The sequence below is a fragment of the Anastrepha ludens genome, chromosome 2 (genome assembly GCF_028408465.1).
Source record: "Anastrepha ludens isolate Willacy chromosome 2, idAnaLude1.1, whole genome shotgun sequence".
Lineage (NCBI taxonomy): Eukaryota > Metazoa > Arthropoda > Insecta > Diptera > Tephritidae > Anastrepha > Anastrepha ludens.
Window position 1 is genome coordinate 183964967 of NC_071498.1, and position 22474 is coordinate 183987440.

The window sequence follows — 22474 nt, forward strand, 5'->3', positions numbered from 1 at the left end:
TGCTATGAAATTTTGCAAATTTTTAACGAACCCCATATAAAATTTAAATATGTAACCAATATTTCTGAAAGAAAATATTTTGGTCCGAACTTACTCTAATGTAGTAAAATATTGTGCCAACCGAAACGAAGCCTCAAACTTCTCGATGCTGCAAATTTGTGAATAAACGCTACTGAACACTCACACATACATACGCTCGTATCTATGTAATTATTCATGTCTGTATTGGTATTTTGCCACAGTTTCGGCCTTACATTTGCCGTCACGCGTAAACACTTCCATATATACATGCAAGTGGATATACATACATACATATGAGTATGATCTATGCGCTGTCGCTGTCATACGGCAGATGCTGCTGGCTTTTGTTTCTGCCGACTGCTACTGCTACGGCTTTTGCCATTACCACCACTGGGACGACCGCTGTTCAACTGGCTGCCTTCTGCTTACACTTGTTTGCCGCGCTATATTTTGACCTTTCCGTTTTTTCTTACTCCGGCGCCGCTTTGAGCTGATTTGTTTTGACGCTGCTGGGCATTCGCTTAAGCTGGTGTAAGTGCGCCCATATGTATGTTGCCTAGAAAGCAGAATCTCGACAGCACCGCAATAAACTAATAGATACGAAATTGTGGACTTGATCGCGTTCATTTGTCTTCGGATCGGCGGCGTGTAAAGATCGTTAAAAGTTGGGTGCGGATGAGTAAAAAAGGAGCGTAAAAACTCTTAACGATTTTTTACAAATAAATGGCTAAATGAAAATATAAGAAGTTGACTGTGAAGAAGAAAATATAGACGAACTTGAATTAAATCCAAAAGATCAATAAAGAAGCATCAGCTTGATTCGTAGAAAAAAGTGTGTTGTTCAGGAATTTATCAAAAGCGAGTGTGTTCTGGTATGTGTTGTGTATACAGCTAAATTTAAAAACTTTTCACCGTTAGGCAGAACGACTGGTTGCTAAAGTGCTGACTTATATTCAACTAAAAATTAAAAAATAAGAAAAAAAATATCAGTGTACGGGAATAGCTCAGAACTTCACTTGTGATTAATGAAAAAATAATAAAATTTGTTGTCCTACAAAAATCAAGATCAATCAAAAATCAATCACTTCTGACCGCTAAAGTAAAATAATTGATACAAAACAACCCAATACCCATTCTTAAATAAGATACAAATCCTTATCTTCATCTCACATTACCCATCACCAAAAAACGTTTCTAAAAAGTCGAGTTTAATGTCATTGAATTAATTTCTAATCACCACTCTTTCACCTACTCATACTGACTATCAAACAGAAATGGGTCATCCATCGATCTCCTCGAGCCACGTTGGCGCTGCCACAACGCTTTCCAATGGCGAAGATGCAGTCAAACAGCGCATCAACGGCATATCGAAGTCTGCCAATGCGACAAATTCAGCTTCCAATGGCTGCACTATTGTTGGTGAGGAGCCTCCAACATCCAATCCACTTAAGAAAATCGGTCTGTATGAGCCTGTTTATCACATCAATCTGGAGGAATACACGCAATCATTTAAGGGTGACAAAGTGTTTGGCATAGAGTTTAAAGCGCCTCTCAAATGGGACAAAGTCATTCAGATCTTCTTGGTGCATATTGCGAGTATTGTGTGTTTGTTCACATATCCGGTGGAAAGATTAAGTCTCTACACGACGTTGTGGGGTAAGTATGAAACAAAGGTTCAAATTAGAAATAAGAAATTTTAATAGACTAACTCTAAGGGGTCACATGGCATTGGCATTCTTTGTGGAACATTTGCTTTGCGAAAGCTCTCCACGTCTGCAAGATCGGGCTTAAGGGCATGCAATTCCAAAAAGATAGACTTGTTAATATTTATACGGTTATTTGTTAACAGTTCGCCACCCACTTATTTCAAATAATGCTTTTCCAATAAATTTTCTACATGTCTTGCTTTTAAAACCTTTTCCCATATAATTTATCGAGAGTTTTAATTATGGCTTATTATATCATTATCCCAAATCCGTGAGTTGCTTAATTGTGAATCGTGATAACACCAGTTCGTTTGGGTTTCCCCTGCTCAATCGGTATAGAAAAGCTAGCTCAAAATTCGCAGTTTGTTCTTCCCTTTTACCAAAAGCTTCGTCGACTGCGCGACTTATGTTTATATGAGAAACAAAGTTGTGCTTGTTTTCATTTCTATAATTTTTACTTATTATGCGCCAATACCCGATTACCTTCGCAGCGCCTTATGGAAGAAGATTTTAATGTTTATTAAACTGCCAGTGGTGGAAGTTAGGTGCCAAAAATGAAATCAAGATCAAACCAAAAAGTTAGAGCTAGATGTAAGAAATTCTACTAAGATGTGAATAAACATTTTAGTTCAGGATCAGCAATAATAAAAGCAAGAACATTTTGCTGGGTTCAACGAAAAATTTTTTCACTAAGGTCGATCAACTTCAATCTCATCTTCACAACGATTTGAAATTGTACGTTTATGGTTGTATTCATTGCCCTTTGTTTGACAAATGGTGTGAAATGTAGTTATCAAGAATACTATTGAGATTGTGAATGTCCGTATACATTACTTTGAGAGTCCTTAACAATCTGCCGAGCATCCTGAGTGTCTTTGGAATGGCTTACATTAATTTCTAGATGAATAAAAGAATCTCCACATTTTTATGACATCTGATTTCTATTTATTAGAACTCTAAATCTCCTCATAATTTGTTTTAAGTTTAATCTTTTGTTATGTCTCTAATGAACTGTGCATTTTAAATAAGCATTAAAGTCATCCACTTGCGAGATTTCCCTTTAAGAAGAAGACACTTAACAATTACAAAAACTGCGATTACTATTATGGACTTCCAACACATTTTGACCGCGGGTAGAAACCGTAATATTTTCAGGAAACCAGCGTAAATCAAAACCTTCACTCAAATAAGCCACACTATGTTCCGCCCCTTTCTTTATATACTTGCAATTATGAAAGAATAATCAATATTGGCCGCCCTAGCCGAATGGGTTGGTGAGCTACTGCCATTCGAAAATCACGAGGTTCGACTTTCCGGCCATGAAATATCAAATGAAAGAAACCCTTTTCTGCCGTCCCCACTCGGCAGGCAATGGCGAACTTCCGAGTGTATTTCTGCCATGAAAAAGCTCCTTATAAAAAAATCATATGCCGTTCAGATAAAATAATTAAATAAATAAGACTGTAGGTTCCTTGATTTGCGGAGCATCATCAAGATAAACACAAAAAATCGGAGCTCTGCCAAACACCCAATAAAGGGTGGCAATGTCGAATGTCAAGTAAGCAAAATTTCCAAAAGTTAGCAAAACAATTCAAATTTTCCAACTCCATAAGCCCATTTGATGGTAGCCCATAACAAAGGTACTCTAAAGTATGAAAAAACTCCCAGGCGTCCCTGAGAAACCCTAAATCTGCCAATGAAATTTGCATCCAAATCGGCTTAGCCGTTTAGGAGGTCAGCCTGAACAGATGGATAGACAGACACAGAAAAATACCAAAAACGCTCTCGTAATGCAAATATGCGGCTAAGCTTACAAAAACGGCTCTGACTGGCTCTCCATATTAATTTAAATTTATGCAGAGATAAGAACTTTCGCAAGTTAAAAAAAAATAAAATTGTATATGGGTAAATGGGTATGCACAAATTTGAAGTTTCTTGTCATCATAAGAAATACTTTTTTTAATAAGTTTGTGAAAAAACCCAAAGTTTCAAAATGCGGTTTCACAAAGCAACAACACTTTAACGACAAAATTCATCTATGTATGTAGTTTTTCAAATTATCTCGAATGAAGTAATTTTTCGGCATTCAGCCAAAGGTGTTACAGGTGCTAACATAGAAATCTATTGTTCAAAATGCGTTTGTGTGTGGGTAAATATTTTCGTGCTATTAATTGAACAAAGTTGTGGAAACATTGTAATAAATTTTAATAGGTCTTCTTTGCTCAATCCTCCACCTGTGCAAAAATTAAGACCTTTTCTATGAGTTTCTTTTTGTGCGGGGTTTTGATCATTTGAGTCATTGGCAAAAGTAAATAGACACCTTTTTTTAGTCGTCGCTGCTGCTGCCGCTTAGGTGTCATAATTGTTTTGTTGTTGCGGTCTGGGCGCTTACACAATCGGCATCACAACAGTTGAAAGCACCAAAATAAAGGTTTCCGCGTTTTAAGACATTTTATTTCATCGTTTTCCTTTCGTATTTTATTTTATGATAACTGCCAAGGCAAATTTATGCTGTCAGCGGTAATTTACAATGGAACATAAAAAGTGCGGTAATTGCAACTCGACATCAATTTTTCGGCAGTCATATAACATGAGCATATTTGCAAAGTGGTCATAAGTACACACGTGTGTGTACAACCACACATATGAACATATGCATGTAGGTATGTATGTATTCCATGTATATTTGCACTGCAAGCGATTATTGTTTTTTGTTTTACCTTTGCGGCCATGCATTGAGTCCCTCACTGCAGAGTATGGGGAAAAACATACTCGCGCACTCTTAGGAACAATTTACTTGAGAGAGTTAGCTTTTAAATTGCCATGGGTTGGTTTTAAAAATAGTAGCGATTTTAGAATAATCCAGGTGCTTATTTTAATTTGGAAATCATCACTACATTTTTAAAGGCGATAAGTCTGCTTCTTATATAGATTTTGGTGTCATGAATATGGCATAAAAAACGAATCGCCGAAGAAAAAACTAAGCTTCATTTATGTGGCATTAACACGTTCACGCCGGCGCGTACCACCGGTGGCCCGCACAAGATTGCGTCATCTGGCAGCGCGTACCACCAATGGTACTTTATTAGACGGTACCTATGAGATGAGATGCCATAAACGACTACCCTTACGAACAAATTTCATTTTATGACCTACAATCGCTCACATCCGATAGAGCGAAAAGATGTAAACATTGCCGTCTGTGGGCGAAAACCATGAATAACAGCGCCGGCGTGGAGTAGATTTCACCTCAACTAATAAGAATTTATAGTAAACGAAATTGTAGCAGACGAAAGATAAAAAAACTGTAACCCACTCAATGAGAGTCGCGTACTCTTCGCAGCCGAGTGGATTTGTGCACATAACGAAGTCCATAGTAGACAAAAAGCAACAAATTATAGGAAAATGCCAGCACTATTGTTCACCGACTCTCGACAAGCAAATGTGAATCTCCGGTCGTGTTTGTGCCATAAAAAGCTTCTCATAAAGAACTTTCTGCTGCTCAAACGCGACATAAAACCGCAGACCTCTCCCTATTTGAAGGACAATATCAAGACTTCAACCACAAATTGGAGGAGAAGCTCACCCAGTTCTTAATTGAATTAATAAAATTCAGTATTAACAAAAACAAATTAAAAATAAATCACTTATGCGAATACCTCTGTCTCGAATCCTCTTTTGTTGTTGTACAAGGAGACAAATTCAAATGTTGATGAGTATGAATTTACTGTGAGGTCTGCCGACGTACACATTAATTTACTGCTGCCACACCTCACCAAAAATTACTTGAAAAAGTTTTTATATCGGTGGCGACCAATCCGTCAAGTTAAGTGTCTCATGGATATGTAAGCATGTATGCATATGTATGTATATGTATGCATGTTAAAATTAATTTTTGGAAGTACACACGTGTGTACATACATATGCTTACGTAGCGAATTGTCGTTTCTCCTGCAATTACATTACAACAAAACCCCGCTTGCCAGTGGCTTTAATAAAGGGCTTACACCGAATGCGCGTATGAACGCATTTATGTGTTTGTGTATGTATGTATGTAGGAGCGTCTTCATGCTCTTGACAGCAATTTGTTGGTCAGATTCATTGATTCCCCCGTGACCGAATTATGTCACTTGGTACACGAAGTTCCACTGCAAGCAAGCGGTTTTATAATTATTTTATTATTACCCATGCGCATTAGTCCACTAGGATAAAATATCTTCATATCTTCATCCATAAGTACGTGTAGAACCTGAAGGTCAATAATCTTCTTCAGGAACTTGAAAAAATTGGAGGAAACATAATTTCATATGCCGATGATAAACACCTTCCAACATTGCGTGATCTTCAGCAAAGATCTCCCAGCAGACTATCGCTTTGATATATTCTAATGGTTGAGGACTAGTAACAAATCCGGAAAAACGGATCTTTTACTGCTTAGCAGGAGACATATGACACCTACTCTACAAATATCTCTTGGGAGAAAACCCTTCGAGCAATAGAAACGGCTAAATATCGAGGACTTTTATTGGATAGCAAGCTACTGGGGTCACATAGTTGCAGTTGTACTCTTGAGGATGGATAATTGGGCCGATGAACTGGCAATACTCGGCACCAAGTTGACTGATAAGTACATAGACAACGGCATAGGCAAACCATTACAAGCTTGTAAGCTACTTATTTTTGAGGAAATTTTAGAGCAGGGAATGACAGATGGCGTAATGAACCCACCTGCAGAATCGCCCGGACAATTGTGGGCGACTCTTAAAGCTAGAATCTCTGCTAAGCGAAAATTACCACGATCACCTCTCATACCCATAGAAGATATTTGAAATATTTAGATACAATTATACATGTCAATAAACAATATACGACCATACTAGTTTATTTAAAATTCTCTTTTGATTGTTCTGTTAACAATTTTCAAAAGCATGCGCCGGGTATATAAAGTTCGGTTCCGACTTGTTGACTTATTCTTATTTGTTTTTTGTTTTATTTTTTAGTTTGCCTTGTTCATATTTTTGCAACTTCGGCATGAAATAAAAGTCGACCGCGTAACCCCAGTAGACCCACGACTAAGTGCCTGTGAAACTTTTACATTTTTTGGTTTGCCAAATTTCCTTCATAATTTTCAAGGACTAACTAATTGAGGCTCCTTATAAAAATTCATTCAAAATTTTATTACATTCAATGAAAAAAAATCAAAGGCTTTAAAATTCAAATCTAGTATTTCACTTCTACTATCACAATTAATTTGTAATAAATATTACGAAATATTTTGCCAAAATGGCCATTAGAAAGACATCGAATATGCGATATCGATACTTCAGAGACTAAAGCCACGTAAAAATTAAAAACGTAAAGTGAAGAAAAAGCAACGCACAATCGATTCAAATCAGGTCAGCTTATGATGCATATAAAATAATGTCTAACAACTTAAACCAACCCGCACAATTGTTGTCTCAGGGGCTGAAAGGGTTAAAGCGAGTTTTCGGAATTCAACTGTGCAGTTTCAATGCGAAGTCTTCCTTCCAATCACTATAAAATTTGTTTAACAAAATATTAAGCAGAAGATTTCTTCAGGTATTGAAAATATGTTTAAAAAAAATCAGTGGAAAAGCGACTTACTCATTTTTATGTATGTATGTATATATGCTTTGCGCAGGAGCACTCAAAGGTGAATTACTCGCAGACTAAAAATGTCTACTGGGATGGTCAGCTAGTTGCATGACATGATTGGTCTTTACATGCATGCATACATATACATATATATAAATATGTATGTGTGTAAATGCGTTTATGTGTACATATACGTATGTTGCAAAATGCACGCCAAAGCAAAACAACAGAGCTTCCAAAGATTTTTTTTATTATTTTTATTAAAATTAGGTCTGTAGAGAATTTTGGTTTCATGATATTATTTTAAATTTTATTGACTAGTTATATGGACGATTGACCTCGAGTAAAATACAAGTTTTTTTGATATATGTCTTCTCTCCATTCTTAGGTCAATTTCTCTTAGTATATCAACAAAAAAATGACAATCCTGGCATGCTGTGGCACGTTGTAGGCCTCTTTCCAAGCGTGCCGCAAACGCAAACAAATGAGTAGCTGTTACTAAAATGCATGCCAATATTTATTGTTTGTCTGTCCATTCTTGCCGCTGGCCATGTAGTTGACCGTTTGTCGGAGTGTACTTGTAAATCTGTAACTTGGCATTGAAGCGATGATAAAATGTGCGAAAGATCAGTTAACATTTTATCGATGCACTTTTTGCTCTTCATCTACGTAGTTAAACTTGTTGGTAGGCTGCACGTGTCATCCGTGTGTTTGTGTGATGTTGTAGCGGATGCGGCTGTGGCTGGGGTCCGACATTTTGGGAAATACCAACGCGCAGTTAATTTATGGCATGCAGTTAACTGAAAGTAGGCCCGTGGTGGCTGGATATTTAAGTTTTTTTCTGACAAATTCGCCGCTGTCCAGGCTATGACTTATGACTAGGCTAAGAAATACTCTTAAAATCGTTTACACTTTGATGTAATTCCTGCTGGAACGAAGCAGTGTACGCCCGTCCGGTGGATCCGAGTCGACCACCCACCAACCACATCCGCTCCAGGGAAGATTGAATGGGATGTAACATTTGGAAACAAGGCCCAGTGAATTTGTTTCTCACTTTCTACATTTCTGCATTTCTCTCACTTTCTACACCCACCTGAGATTTTGCTTTCCGTTAGAAGTAAACAATTTCGTTCGCCTGTGTTGGTTTGTGCTTGCTTTGGATTACACCTTTTTTATTTTGAAGCAGTTCCGTTGGACTTTTTGGTTGTGGAAAATGTGAAAATTTCTTGTGCTTGCAGATATATATGTACATTTATAAGTGTTTGTGTTTTATGATAGTAATAACTTTCTGATTGCTTTTTATGCTTCATATTTCCAATAATTTAAGTGGTAGCGATAAACAGCCACGGCGATAAAGAGAAGGTAACAAATAATTTTATTATATTAATTGTTTTGCATATATGTACACACTGTATTATTTATCGATATGCAATCTTAAATAATAAAATTTCCCAAAAAAATGTTGAAGCATTTTTAAACAAAATTTATAGCACTTTTTATTATTTAGTTTGAGCTTCCTTCTTCTTTTTATTATCGAGAATTAGCGCGGGATCTTCTGCTGCTTTCAAGTGCCGGTAATGTTTTAGATATGCAAATTGTTTTTGCAAACAAAATGCTAAAAATCCATTCCAATAACCATCGCCAATTATAATACAAGAAAAGCAAACACATACATACTCATACATACTTAAGTACCTAAATATTTGCAATTCGTATTCAGTTATAAATTGCACTCGCATATACATATATATGTATATATATGTACAAATATTAGCCAAATGAATTCAGAGAGAATTTAAAACTTAATCTTTCATGAAATAAGTTTAGAATTATGAGTCACATGACGCCAATTCGGGGAATCCCTACTGAATGAACTGATTGTTGGAGTGGTCAGACTTCCTTAATAAAAAGTTTCAACAATAACAATAATGCCTACAAACACTTTGCCATTTGAACATACGTGTGTATGTATGAATGTGGGGCGTCTTTGCCATTTTTGGCCGTAATGGTCGTAAGCTCGTGATTGTCCAAACGTTTGCTTCCTATAAACAAAATCAAGCTAATGCGCACCGAATACAACAAGAAATGTTAGCAATGCTAGAAAAATAAGAACAATGCTAAGTCATTAGTTTATAACGAAGTTAACTCGTGTATGTGTCTGTAGGTGTGAGCATATGCACACATACTCGTACATATACACGAGTTCATCATGAATGTGTTTATTCACATTTTTTCAGCTTTTTGCCACACTTTACCACTGCATAGATGAATATTGCTCTTATGCACTTGCATTTGTATGTGTAAACCTACATATTTACTTACATACATACATTCATATACGAATGTGGTTTCGTTATGCTCACACATTGTGCAATATTTGCTTCGTCATCTTTTGGTTGGGAAATTTACTTACACAATCTTTGTTATGATTGCTTCACACTTGACCATCGCTACACAAGAGTACATATGTATGTATGTGAGTATGTATTCGAAGCAATAGTGAAAACATATTTTTGAAGTACTTTCCATACGCGTCCACATATCTGCTTTCGAACTCTTGCACTAGCCATCAATTTCCCCCATATTTCATATCTTAAAACAAATAAGTTTATTTTGGAACTTTTCAGAAAATCACAGATATCATCATTTACATCTACATATGTGTGTACATACATACATATGTACATGCATATGCAAGAGCACATTTCAAACCTTAGTAAGATCTGTAAACTTAATACGAGATCCATCGAAACTTTGCAGTTAGTCGCTCTAAAAGGCTTTTTGTTCAAAGTCAGTCAAAGATAACCGGTTTGAGTTGCCAATCAAAACAAAAAGATCAAAAATTAATAAATACACAAGAGAAGAAGAAGAAGAAGAAGAAGAAGAAGAAGAAGAAAACGAACGTGCCGAAGGTTAATTCCGCTCATTTCAAATGATCAATGCAAAACTTACTAATGGCAAACTGACTGAAGTTGAGCATCGAAAAAATGTAAAAACAACACCCATACAAGGTGTTGTAAGTACAGCTGTGTTTAGCATACACACACATTTGCGTTTATGTACAATATAAAAATACAAAAAAAAAAATGTTTTGCTGCAGATGCATACCTTTCGATGCCCAATCAGATGCTGTTAATTGATAATTGCATTCGGCAGAGGTATGCAATTACGAGTGTTATTTGTATGAAAATCGCTGACGTCTACATATAATACATACATCCACACATACATATTTTGGCAATGTGGCTAAGTTTCTTTTAAACTATATCTCTAAGAAATTTTTAAATGCGACATTGCTATACAAACACCAAACTTCCTTTGGCATTGCAAACACCATTCGCTCGCTTTACAGAGTAAACCTCCTGGCCATACTAAAACGCTTATTGGTCAGAGGCGGTTCGAGGATTGAAAAAACCTGTGGCTTGAGAATATTATATTTCAAGTGATTACTTTGAAGCTGACAAACAAATCTTGAGGAATAAATAAATATTTTTAGAAAATAAAAAGTTACCTTTTTTTCTCAACAAACAGCGTACATATCTTTGTTCCCTTTCTGAGTCGTTTCCTTAAGCTGCTCGTTGGTGGTACCGTAGCCATAACGCCGCAGCCGCAACTTTGCAGCATTTGCCGATTATTCATCCCATTGAGGTAGAATTAATGACAACCTTTGCATTTTGTCATAAAAACATGAATGCTTTTCCACTAAGTGAATTCATTTTTCGTCCACTAATTACAGCTTAACGTTCCCAAGTTCAAATGTATGCACGGAATTGCACTTCTATATATTTGTAGGTATGCATGTGAGCTGATGCTGTTGTTGTAGCGATTCCAGCACAAGAGCCAAGTAACTCTCGTCTCACTCAGTATCTACTTTGCATCATGAATTTTCTTCCTGGACTGGCACTATTTTTTTCTTATGGAGTTCCATTTCCAAAATACTAAAATTAAAAAAAAAAAAAAAATGACAGTAATTTATTTTTCATATCATTTAACCCACTAACACAATGCGTATATTTTAAGCCACGCTTAACTAACTAAGATCTCTAATGTCAATCAGAAGGAATTCTAATACCATTCGACTGATGCCTGAAGCACTGATTCCCCGCATCAATAGTTTAAGTCTAATAGGCAGAAATTCGGCGAAACTTTTATTTGCTTCCTAAATAAATAAAATGTTTTTGTCATAAAAAATATTTAAAATGTCGATGTTTATGCTATTTCAACAACAAATTATTGATTCAAGGCAAAACCATATAATAGGACTATGAATAAGTTCGTGCGGTTTTACAACAGATGGCGTAACTTGATTATTATTCCATCGATCCACATTTCCAAACATTCATTGGAGAGCTACTGTCGTAAGGCACAAACGTCAGTATAAGTTTTTTATTTGAAGCGTAAACAACAATATTTTTACCACACTTGAAAATGTCGAATTTCGTGCCAAATAATGTGTTTTTACGGGGAATTCTTCTTCATTATTTTAATATGAAGAAAAAAGCAGCCGAAAGTCATCGTATCTTGGTGGAAGTTTATGGTGAGCATGCTCTATCTGAGCGAACGTGCCAGAAGTGGTTTGCACGCTTTAAAAGTGGTGATTTTGGCTTGGAAGACGAAGAACGCGAGGGTGCGCCGCCAAAGTTCATGGATACCGAATTGGAGGAATTGCTCGATCAAGATCCGGCTCAAACGCAAGAAGAGGTTGCAAAAACTTTGGGAGTTGATCAATCAACCATTTCCAAACGTTTAAAAGCCATGGGAATGATCCGAAAGGTAGGCCATTGGGTGCCGTATGAATTGAAGCCAAGAGACGTTGAACGCCGTTTTATGGCATGCGAACAACTGCTTCAACGGCACAAAAGAAAGGGTTTTTTGCATCGAATTGTGACTGGCGATGAAAAGTGGGTCCATTACGACAATCCAAAACGTCGGGCAACGTATGGATACCCTGGCCATGCTTCAACATCGACGTCGGCGCAGAATATTCATGGCCTGAAGGTTATGCTGTGTATCTGGTGGGACCAGCTGGGTGTTGTGTATTATGAGCTACTGAAACCGAATGAAACGATTACGGGGGATGTCTACCGACGACAATTGATGCGTTTGAGCCGAGCACTGCGAGAAAAACGGCCGCAATACGCCGATAGACACGACAAAGTTATTTTGCAACATGACAATGCTCGGCCACATGTTGCACAAGTGGTCAAAACATACTTAGAAACGCTCAAATGGGATGTCCTACCCCACCCGCCGTATAGTCCAGACCTTGCGCCATCCGATTACTATCTCTTCCGATCGATGCAACATGGCCTGGCTGACCAGCACTTCCGTAATTACGATGAAGTCAAAAAATGGATCGATTCGTGGATTGCGGCAAAACCGACCGAATTTTTCACAAAGGGAATCCGTGAATTGCCAGAAAGATGGGAAAAAGTAGTAGTAAGCGATGGACAATATTTTGAATATTAAATTTGTAACCATTTTACGTCAATAAAGTTTCAAATTTCGAAAAAAACCGCACGAACTTATTCATAGTCCTATTATGTTTACACTTTTGTTAACTTTTGTTTACAAGATTTGTAAAAAATGTTGTTAATAAATAAACACAAACAAGAAAAAACAATTCGGACCAGAATTACAGACAAATTCTTGTATGGGCAAAGTCGGATAATACCCACGCCCACCTTCAGTACAACCGTAATTTTCGAATTGGCAAACATTGCGATTTAATAAAACCTAAAGAAAACCAAATATGGTTTAAAAGGTGAAATATGAGTTTACAAATCTTTGCGGTTGATGCCTCCACAGTGGCGGCATTCGCAAGTCTTCGTTAAAGTCGGTGCTGCCAGTCTGGCGGCAAGATGTCATTAAGAGGAAAGAAAAGATTTCTAAGATCAGTAGAGTTGAGAGCAGTAGAAAGCTATTCTACGAGATTCAATTAATCCGTTTGGATGAATTCTGTGTTTTCTAGTATCTAAATATTTGCTTAAATCATTAAGGGAAAATAAATCCGAAAAGCTAAATTTGATCCGACTAGCTGGCACGCCCATCAGAGAATTTTCCCAACCCAAAGGGATACAAATGTGGAAAAATGGGCGTGGTGCCCAGATATATGAAACAAAAAGTGTGTTACTACGCCAACAACTACATACAAGACATACAATTACAGTAAAGGCGTTCTCAGATATCAGTTCGGTTTGAATGCTCTGCATAAATAACTGGTTAAAAATATGATGTTGTTACTGATGTTACCTTGTTACAATATTTTATTATATTATAAAATTTAAATGACTTGCACATTTTCTTACCAACTTAATGATCAAACCAGCATCTAATAGCCTCATGCATCATTTGCAGGCGAGGATAACACAGCTCATTCATATGCAAATTTAGAGTGACGAATACATTGGCGGCATTTTTAATGAACCTGCAGATGTATGTATGTATGTGTTATATATGTATGCAAGCGCGTTATCACAGACATGCCGAGCGACGGAGTATTCCACGCAACTAACTGGTCTCAAGTGTGTGATAATAAGTTACACAAATTTTCGTTAACAATTAGCAAGTAAACATTTATTGATATTCAATGAACATAGAGCACCAATTTGGGGTGACAAGGAAGCAATAAAAATATTTAGAAAGAATAAAGCAAGATGCGTATGAAAGCGGGCATATAAGGAAGAGTTGGCAGACTTGTTAATTTATATTAATATATATGCCTACATACATACATAGAATATATGATATTTCAAAACATTACGCAACAGTGTGATAATTTTTGATTCGATATGGAGCTTGCGCAATAACTCATAGCAGCTTCGCGAAATTCCTGTACGAAGCCATCGAGTAAAGATGTAATTTAGAATTAAATACAGAAAGTTCCTGATTTCTCGCAAGTGGTGGCCGCAACAAAAAATATAATACGCGTCATTTGCTTTTAGTTCTATGAGAATATTGCTTTTATGATTGTATGGAATCCATACTATGGGTGATGACGACAACGCAACAACTTAACCAAACTTGATGAGGCTTGATTTAGCGTAGGAACCATTCTGAGAATCCACAAGCGTCCAGTTTTGCCTAGGTTAGTTTAGGTAACCCGGCAGGCATTAAGCCATGCATTGACCTTTTGCTCCCTAGCGATACCAGATGGAGACCTCTAATACAATCTCTATTATGATTTGAAGTAGGCATCACGTAGGATGTGAACGCGTTTAGAACGTGTTTTAAAGTTTGCCTAGGTCCGCAAAAATTTAATATCGATATAGCTCGAATTTTCCTATACCGGCTAACAGAATTTTGTGTAATCATTGGGATTCTATCTTAGCATACAAAGTTTGTTGGCAGACAGCAAACGTGATTACTACGAGCGCTGTCAGAGATGACTTGGCTGGATATGAGGCCTAGTCATAGAATATCTTCTTAGATTTGTTGTTGTTTTTTGTAGCACGCACATGCTGGAGTTACGGCACCGAGGGTACGCGATACGACATGAAAGCGGTACGTGTGTTGGCCGCGGTTCGCACTAGAGCGATTCGACAAACAGCGCAATTGCGACGCGATAGCGATAGCCTCTTTCACGGCGCTTAACAATATGGGTTCATCTGATGAAGACATTGCTGTAGCACACTGGTGGTTATAGTAAAGAATAAAGAGAGCTATTTAAAGGAGAAAGCACAGGCTGCACCGGTTTAACGTGGGCCACATGGACCAGTTCGGCAATTGTTTCTCATGTCCACTCTCAAACATAGAATATATGTAGGTCAAACAAGAATAAGACATTCGTAGGCCAGCTGGAAATTTTGCAGCTTTTACGTAGTAATAAATCGTTGCAAAGACAACAACCGCGAAGTCCCAATTTATCAAGCGAGAACTGCGGGTATACCATAATTATGAGCTTAGGGTAAATGCGTACAGGTTTAGTAGGCCTTGGAGCTACGTCATAAACAATTCAGAGTCATGAAGTGAAATAACTGAATACTGACACTTTGTGCCTTAAACGCAATGCCACTAATATATACATAATTCAAATACACAATAGCGCCAGGGTGTCTGTATCGAACATTTCATTTTCACTCAAGGCGTTTGGTTTGCGCAATGCGTCATAAACTTGCCAGAGCATGCACACGCGATTGTGCGGAGGTTGGACTCTGTGCTTGTATGCGTGGACGACATCGGCATCGCGACACTGAGCCGAGCTAAGCATATTTCTCACTTTTGTCATCTTTTTAAAAGACTTAAAGAATGTGACCTAATACGGAATCTGCTTACGATGTGCTATTTAGCTCGGTGGTAGCTTCAGTACAACGAACGTCGCATGATCATTCAAGCTCTCTATCGTTAGCCCTTCATCTCGAGGTTTAACATTGTCTACCGAGGTGCGCACGATATTAAAAAAAAATACTTGTTTCATGCTCGTGGTGGTGTCCGCATACACAAATACACAATTGAGTTTATTCAACACTTCATGCATGTAAACTCGACATTTTGTGCTATATCTGGGCAAATATCTGTGCATAACATTGATGCCAAACTGCGCTGGTGAGAAAAAGCGAGATGAACTTGGCTTGAAATTTAATAAGCCATATTACTTCGCTGGTAGGCGCTCAAGCTTATCAATCCGCATCAAATTACTTATTTAGAAAGGCTAAAAGGCTTAACGGCTAAGAACGCTTTGGGCTTACGGTATACAATTCTGAGGATTGAATTTTCACTGCACACTAATTTAAATTTTTTTTCATAATAAAATTAATTTTTTTTTATCATATAAATACTGATTTAATATGGACCGCATTATTACTTCTTTTGCACAGTGTTTTGGGAAAATATTTGGAATTTTTTCATTTTACACGATTTTTTTAAGTTGTGGAACCCATCCCCAAATTTACCATATGTCGCACGTACTATTTTACACGATTTTTTATTGCACGCTTTTCTAAGGAACGTATCGACCGTGTAAAAACAGAATCAGAGTTGAGTGTAGTAATGTTAATATATCCATTTAAATGTATTCTAACCCAGCTTTTGTTTCTCTTCTCTTCACTTCTCTTATTCGTTCTCTTCTCCGTTCCAGCTTTCTTTATGGGTGGCGTTGCTGGCTTTGGTGTTACTGCAGGTGCTCATCGTTTCTGGACTCATCGCTCTTTTAAGGCCAATTTGCCATTGCGCAGTATTTTGATGCTTTGTTTTTCGGCGGCTGGACAGGTAATTGAACTCTCAGTTATGTAATTTCATTTTTTCACATGAATGAATCGCCGGCTACCCACTTTTAATTAATTTCGATATATGCACAATAAACGAGTGAATGTGATTTGTTTGTACATCTATTACTGTTGGCTATTAATTTTCGGCTCAAAGCGTTTACCGCTAATAAAGCTGTTTTGCTTACACTTTGTATAATATTTTAATGGCAAAACATTTTTTTTATTTTTTCTACGACACTGCTTTAGAGACATTAATATAGGTTATTTACCCCTTTTTCTGTAACTCTCGCTTTTATTTCTATTTTTTGCTAATGCGCTATTTAACATTTAAATGGCACGCGAAATTGTCACCATTGGCGACTAGTAATATGTGCGAGTGTGCGTGTTTATGTTACTGAGCCAATTTCAGATTTTCCAGATATTTTAAAAATTTAACCCTAGAACATTAAATAAATTTTTTACACTTTGATACCAAACCTCGCCTGTAGGGCTACTTTTTACAAGGGCATTTTTTTCCTTTTTAAAAATTTATAAATTGATTAATAATCAAGAATTTTCACACGAAAAGGAACATTTTTTTATAGTTTTTTTATATATATTTATTAGTTATATATATATATGGCGTAACTTGATTATTATTCCATCGATCCACATTTCCAAACATTCATTGGAGAGCTACTGTCGTAAGGCACAAACGTCAGTATAAGTTTTTTATTTGAAGCGTAAACAACAATATTTTTACCACACTTGAAAATGTCGAATTTCGTGCCAAATAATGTGTTTTTGCGGGGAATTCTTCTTCATTATTTTAATATGAAGAAAAAAGCAGCCGAAAGTCATCGTATCTTGGTGGAAGTTTATGGTGAGCATGCTCTATCTGAGCGAACGTGCCAGAAGTGGTTTGCACGCTTTAAAAGTGGTGATTTTGGCTTGGAAGACGAAGAACGCGAGGGTGCGCCGCCAAAGTTCATGGATACCGAATTGGAGGAATTGCTCGATCAAGATCCGGCTCAAACGCAAGAAGAGGTTGCAAAAACTTTGGGAGTTGATCAATCAACCATTTCCAAACGTTTAAAAGCCATGGGAATGATCCGAAAGGTAGGCCATTGGGTGCCGTATGAATTGAAGCCAAGAGACGTTGAACGCCGTTTTATGGCATGCGAACAACTGCTTCAACGGCACAAAAGAAAGGGTTTTTTGCATCGAATTGTGACTGGCGATGAAAAGTGGGTCCATTACGACAATCCAAAACGTCGGGCAACGTATGGATACCCTGGCCATGCTTCAACATCGACGTCGGCGCAGAATATTCATGGCCTGAAGGTTATGCTGTGTATCTGGTGGGACCAGCTGGGTGTTGTGTATTATGAGCTACTGAAACCGAATGAAACGATTACGGGGGATGTCTACCGACGACAATTGATGCGTTTGAGCCGAGCACTGCGAGAAAAACGGCCGCAATACGCCGATAGACACGACAAAGTTATTTTGCAACATGACAATGCTCGGCCACATGTTGCACAAGTGGTCAAAACATACTTAGAAACGCTCAAATGGGATGTCCTACCCCACCCGCTGTATAGTCCAGACCTTGCGCCATCCGATTACTATCTCTTCCGATCGATGCAACATGGCCTGGCTGACCAGCACTTCCGTAATTACGATGAAGTCAAAAAATGGATCGATTCGTGGATTGCGGCAAAACCGACCGAATTTTTCACAAAGGGAATCCGTGAATTGCCAGAAAGATGGGAAAAAGTAGTAGTAAGCGATGGGCAATATTTTGAATATTAAATTTGTAACCATTTTACGTCAATAAAGTTTCAAATTTCGAAAAAAACCGCACGAACTTATTCATAGTCCTATTATTTAATTTAAATTAAAAAATAAAAAAATTCCATGTGCCTTAAAAAATTGTTTTTTTTATAAAAACTAATTTAGACTTTTTTCGTAGCAAGTTGGGGATCTTTTCTGTAGACATTAAATTTTATTTCATTTAGCGCAATAATATCACAGTCACGTTTCTGTAACTAGGGTCTTTCCTTTAGCTTTGTAATGCCCCAATCTTGGCATTAATCCTTACTGAGATCTTACATGAAATCTTTTCTAGTCTAGGCTTTATTTTGAGTTCTTCACTGTTGGAAGCATAGATGTTGTAACTGTTTAGTGCACAGATATTGATCATTCCACAAAACACTATAAACGGCCAGCACCTGGTCTAGCGACTGCAATCAACATAGCCCCGCATTCGATCAAATGTTTTTACTGTTCCCCTTTGTTGCTTTGTAGATAAGATTCAAAGATTTGTTTACTTGCAATGCGCCAGCGGCATGGGCAGAAATTAAAGTTGATTGCTGATTTCCTACGACTATATTGGCCATGCAATCCTTAGATGCATCAGTGTCATTTGGTTCAAGTTGGCTCTCATCTGAATCGAAATCCACTTCCAAATTATCTTCATTTTCGCTTCTATTTAAATACAGCTACTCCAGCCATTTTTCTATTTGGAATTTCGAGGCACACATCTCCAAAAATTAAAAAAGTCTAAAGCTTAATGCTAAAACTCAGCGCTTAGGCGACACGAGTGTTTATATCACCGAAGCAAAAATCCAACGCGCCACAAACGTCCACACATAAACTCGTGTAGCCGGCTACTCAGCTGGTTGGAAACTCGAACAGAGTTGATATTTGAAAACAATTGTAAAATATTGCATGAAAAAGTTAAGTTCGAGTTCGTTGCGTCTCTAATGCGAGATATTCACATTTTTTCCGATAGTCAAGCTGCAATCAAGGCATTCCCTCGTCGTGTCTTTTAAGATTTTATTTATGGAGCTTTCGTTTTTTAAATTATAGCTACTTTATTTCTTATTGTTGTTTTCATCATGTTTGAAAGTGTTTTAGGGAAACTGATTCTGAAAACCATGTATCTATTGCTTCGCCGCATAACTGGTCTCTCAACGAAACCTTTCCACATAGCGAAAACAGACTTTATTCCAACTCTTCAACTCATTACCAGTACTAAGCAGTTTTCCATCTCACGCCACTGCAATTTTGTCCGCAGTTCCGCCATTGTTTTGCATTATTTCGTTTTGCCATATTTGTACTCAATTATCGTCAATAGTTGCTTTTTCGACCGCGAAAATTTACGTACTTAATGGCTATTACCCGTACCATATCTCGGCCATCAATCTTCGTGAACAATTTGCAACAATTTAAAACAAAAACGTCAACTCACATACATATAAACTTACATAGCTGAGGAGCTGAATAAAATCTTCGCAGCTTGGGAAATAATGAACACACAAGTTCGGTTGTGTGTATGTATGGATGTGTATTTGTTACTTTGAAAGATTTCTAATGTGCGCGTTTTTTCAAACTATTTCCAAAATCCACACACTTACCCCCCTGTAGTTTTTAATGCTTTAAAAATTGATTGAAATTTATCTTTTTTATTAGACGAAATATTATGCCTCTTTATATTTCACCTTTTTCATGACCTCCAGAACACTCTCTACGATTGGGTGCGCGATCATCGAGTGCACCATAAATACTCCGAAACTGATGCTGATCCACACAACTCCAACCGTGGCTTCTTTTTTGCCCATGTTGGCTGGTTAATGATGCTGAAGCACCCGGAAGTTCTGCGACGCGGCCGGCAATTGGATATGAGCGATGTGTTGAACGATCCCGTTGTACAGTTCCATCAGAAATACTTCATTCCCTTGAAAGTTATGCTGTGCTTTATTTTGCCTTCAATTGTGCCAATCTACTTTTGGGGCGAGGAATTCTCTTTGGCCTTCATTACTCAATGTCTCTTCCGTTATGTTAGCAGTTTGAATTTCACTTGGTCGGTGAATAGCGCCGCCCATATGTGGGGCTCACACCCCTATGACAAGTGAGTACTCGAATATCTTTCAAATCATTTCAGCAACAAAAGTTTTAAGTTCCTAAAAAAGCTCACGCTTCTGATAACATGTACAGGTACTTATATACAAACGCACGTTCTTCTTTCTTTTCTCTTTTACAGTCGCATCAGACCCACGGAAAACATCTACGTCTCAATCATCGCCATGGGCGAAGGCTGGCACAACTATCATCATGTCTTCCCCTGGGACTACAAAGCAGCTGAACTTGGCGACTACATCGGCAACTTCACCACTATGATCTTAGATGCCTTCCATCGCATTGGCTGGGCTTGGGATATGAAGCAGCCATCACAAGAATTAGTGCGCCGCGTTATTGATAAATATGGTGATGGCACACATCCATCGTGTGGCAAGTCAGCTACTGAGACCACATCAGTGGGTAATTTTCATTATTCAGAAATCCCCGATCCTGAATTTGAAGCATCCGACGCAGAATCGAGCAGTACGGAGAGCACTAAATTAGATGAAAATGAGAATTTGAAAAAGAAAGTGCAAACGTAGAATCAAATGAATGGTTGCCAGTTAAACAGGGTGACTATTGAGTTGGCTAAAGTGAGCGGGAGACATCGGAGTTCATAAAACTTTGGACGTGTGGCTGTTTATTTTTCTTGTAATGCGTATAATAAATACTGGGTGTATCGTCTACATATATAAATACATTATTTTACTCTAATTATTTGGATTAAAGTTAAATACTTGGTATATTTTTGCGGGTGCACTTAAGACTACACACCAACACAAACACACAAGCAGACATATTGTTTTTGTTTGAGAAATAAAGTGAAAACTTTTATTTTAAGTAAAAAAATGAAATACTTTGCGAGTACGAAATATTGTAGGTTTAGAGTGTAAGAACTTGAATCTTTTTGCACTACCATGTAAACACGCAAATGGGATAATCATGCAACAAATTATTTACAAAACTATATAGTAAGTTAAGTCAGTGTTTTCAAATAAGAATCATTTATTAATTACTTTATGTTAAATTTAATTTTAATAAGTATCTTCGCCCGAGGACGAAATTTTTATGTCCAATAAAATGATACATACGAAAATAAGACAAAAAATTCATATGAAATATTTTCATTGGCTTTCCTTAAAAACTTTGGGTTTTAGCGATAATTTTTTTCTAATTTTAGGGATAATTTCTTTCTAATTTTAATATTGCGAGTATTTTCGCCCAAACGGTTCTCCCGCTAATGCTAACGAAATGCTAAATAATTAACTTGGTGCTCTTTTCGATTCACCAACCACTTGGCGACTTTCGCTCTTCCATACGTCATTGATTTGGCAGCACTGAACTCGATGACAGTTTCGTTGACAGTTGACTACAAAGTGCACATATATAAATATAATCTACTTTTCCTCCAACGAAAAAATCAAAAAGCGTTCTCCAGATAGTCTAGACCTCGAAATATTTGTAAAAATCCCATTTATGCCCTATTCACAACATAGCCAATATATCCTAGACACTGACTCGGTAGGAGTGTTACAGAGTGTTACTTTCTTAACAGTACAAAGCCCTCATCGCTTTGGGGCTAACCAAAATTCGATGCCGTCTATTGGAGGAAACCTCTGCCATAAAACGTCTTGCCCGCACCATTATAAAGGTTGATCAACTTAGAGGTATCGGAAATTGAAATAAAACAACGCAAATTCAAATGAATGGGGTAATCTTTATTATTTTTGTGTTGAACCATTCATATCATTATTTTTTTTAAATAATCTCTTTCAAATGTTAGCCGCAATTGCGGCGTAATTCGGCCATCCGTAAACACAAATTTTGAATGGCTCGCTGGAGGTTGGTATCACGTAAATAACTTCAGTAATGTTGGCTTCCAAAGCCCCAATTGCAGCTGATTATTCACCAAGCATTTCGACTTTAGATACCCTCTAAAATAAAATTCCAAAGATATGATATCACACGATCTTTTTGGCCAATCCACTAGTCAGAGACGAGAGATAAATTGCTCACGCAAAAGACGACGCAGTACATCAA

General features: G+C 37.3%; 1 protein-coding gene across 2 annotated transcripts; it reads left to right on the forward strand.

Annotated features, from left to right (window-relative positions):
- The first annotated feature begins 635 nt into the window (after nucleotides 1-635).
- Nucleotides 636-21528, forward strand: LOC128856086 (acyl-CoA Delta-9 desaturase). 2 transcript variants are annotated; one of them, XM_054091463.1, is made up of 5 exons: nucleotides 636-893; nucleotides 1294-1677; nucleotides 16420-16550; nucleotides 20053-20444; nucleotides 20577-21528. In XM_054091463.1, exons 2-5 carry the CDS (start codon nucleotides 1296-1298, stop codon nucleotides 20974-20976), a joined length of 1305 nt encoding a protein of 434 aa, XP_053947438.1. In that variant the 5' UTR covers nucleotides 636-893; nucleotides 1294-1295; the 3' UTR covers nucleotides 20977-21528. The 2 variants fall into 2 exon arrangements, with proteins under 2 accessions (XP_053947438.1, XP_053947439.1); XM_054091464.1 differs by having other exon boundaries at nucleotides 636-1677.
- The last annotated feature ends 946 nt before the right edge of the window (nucleotides 21529-22474 follow it).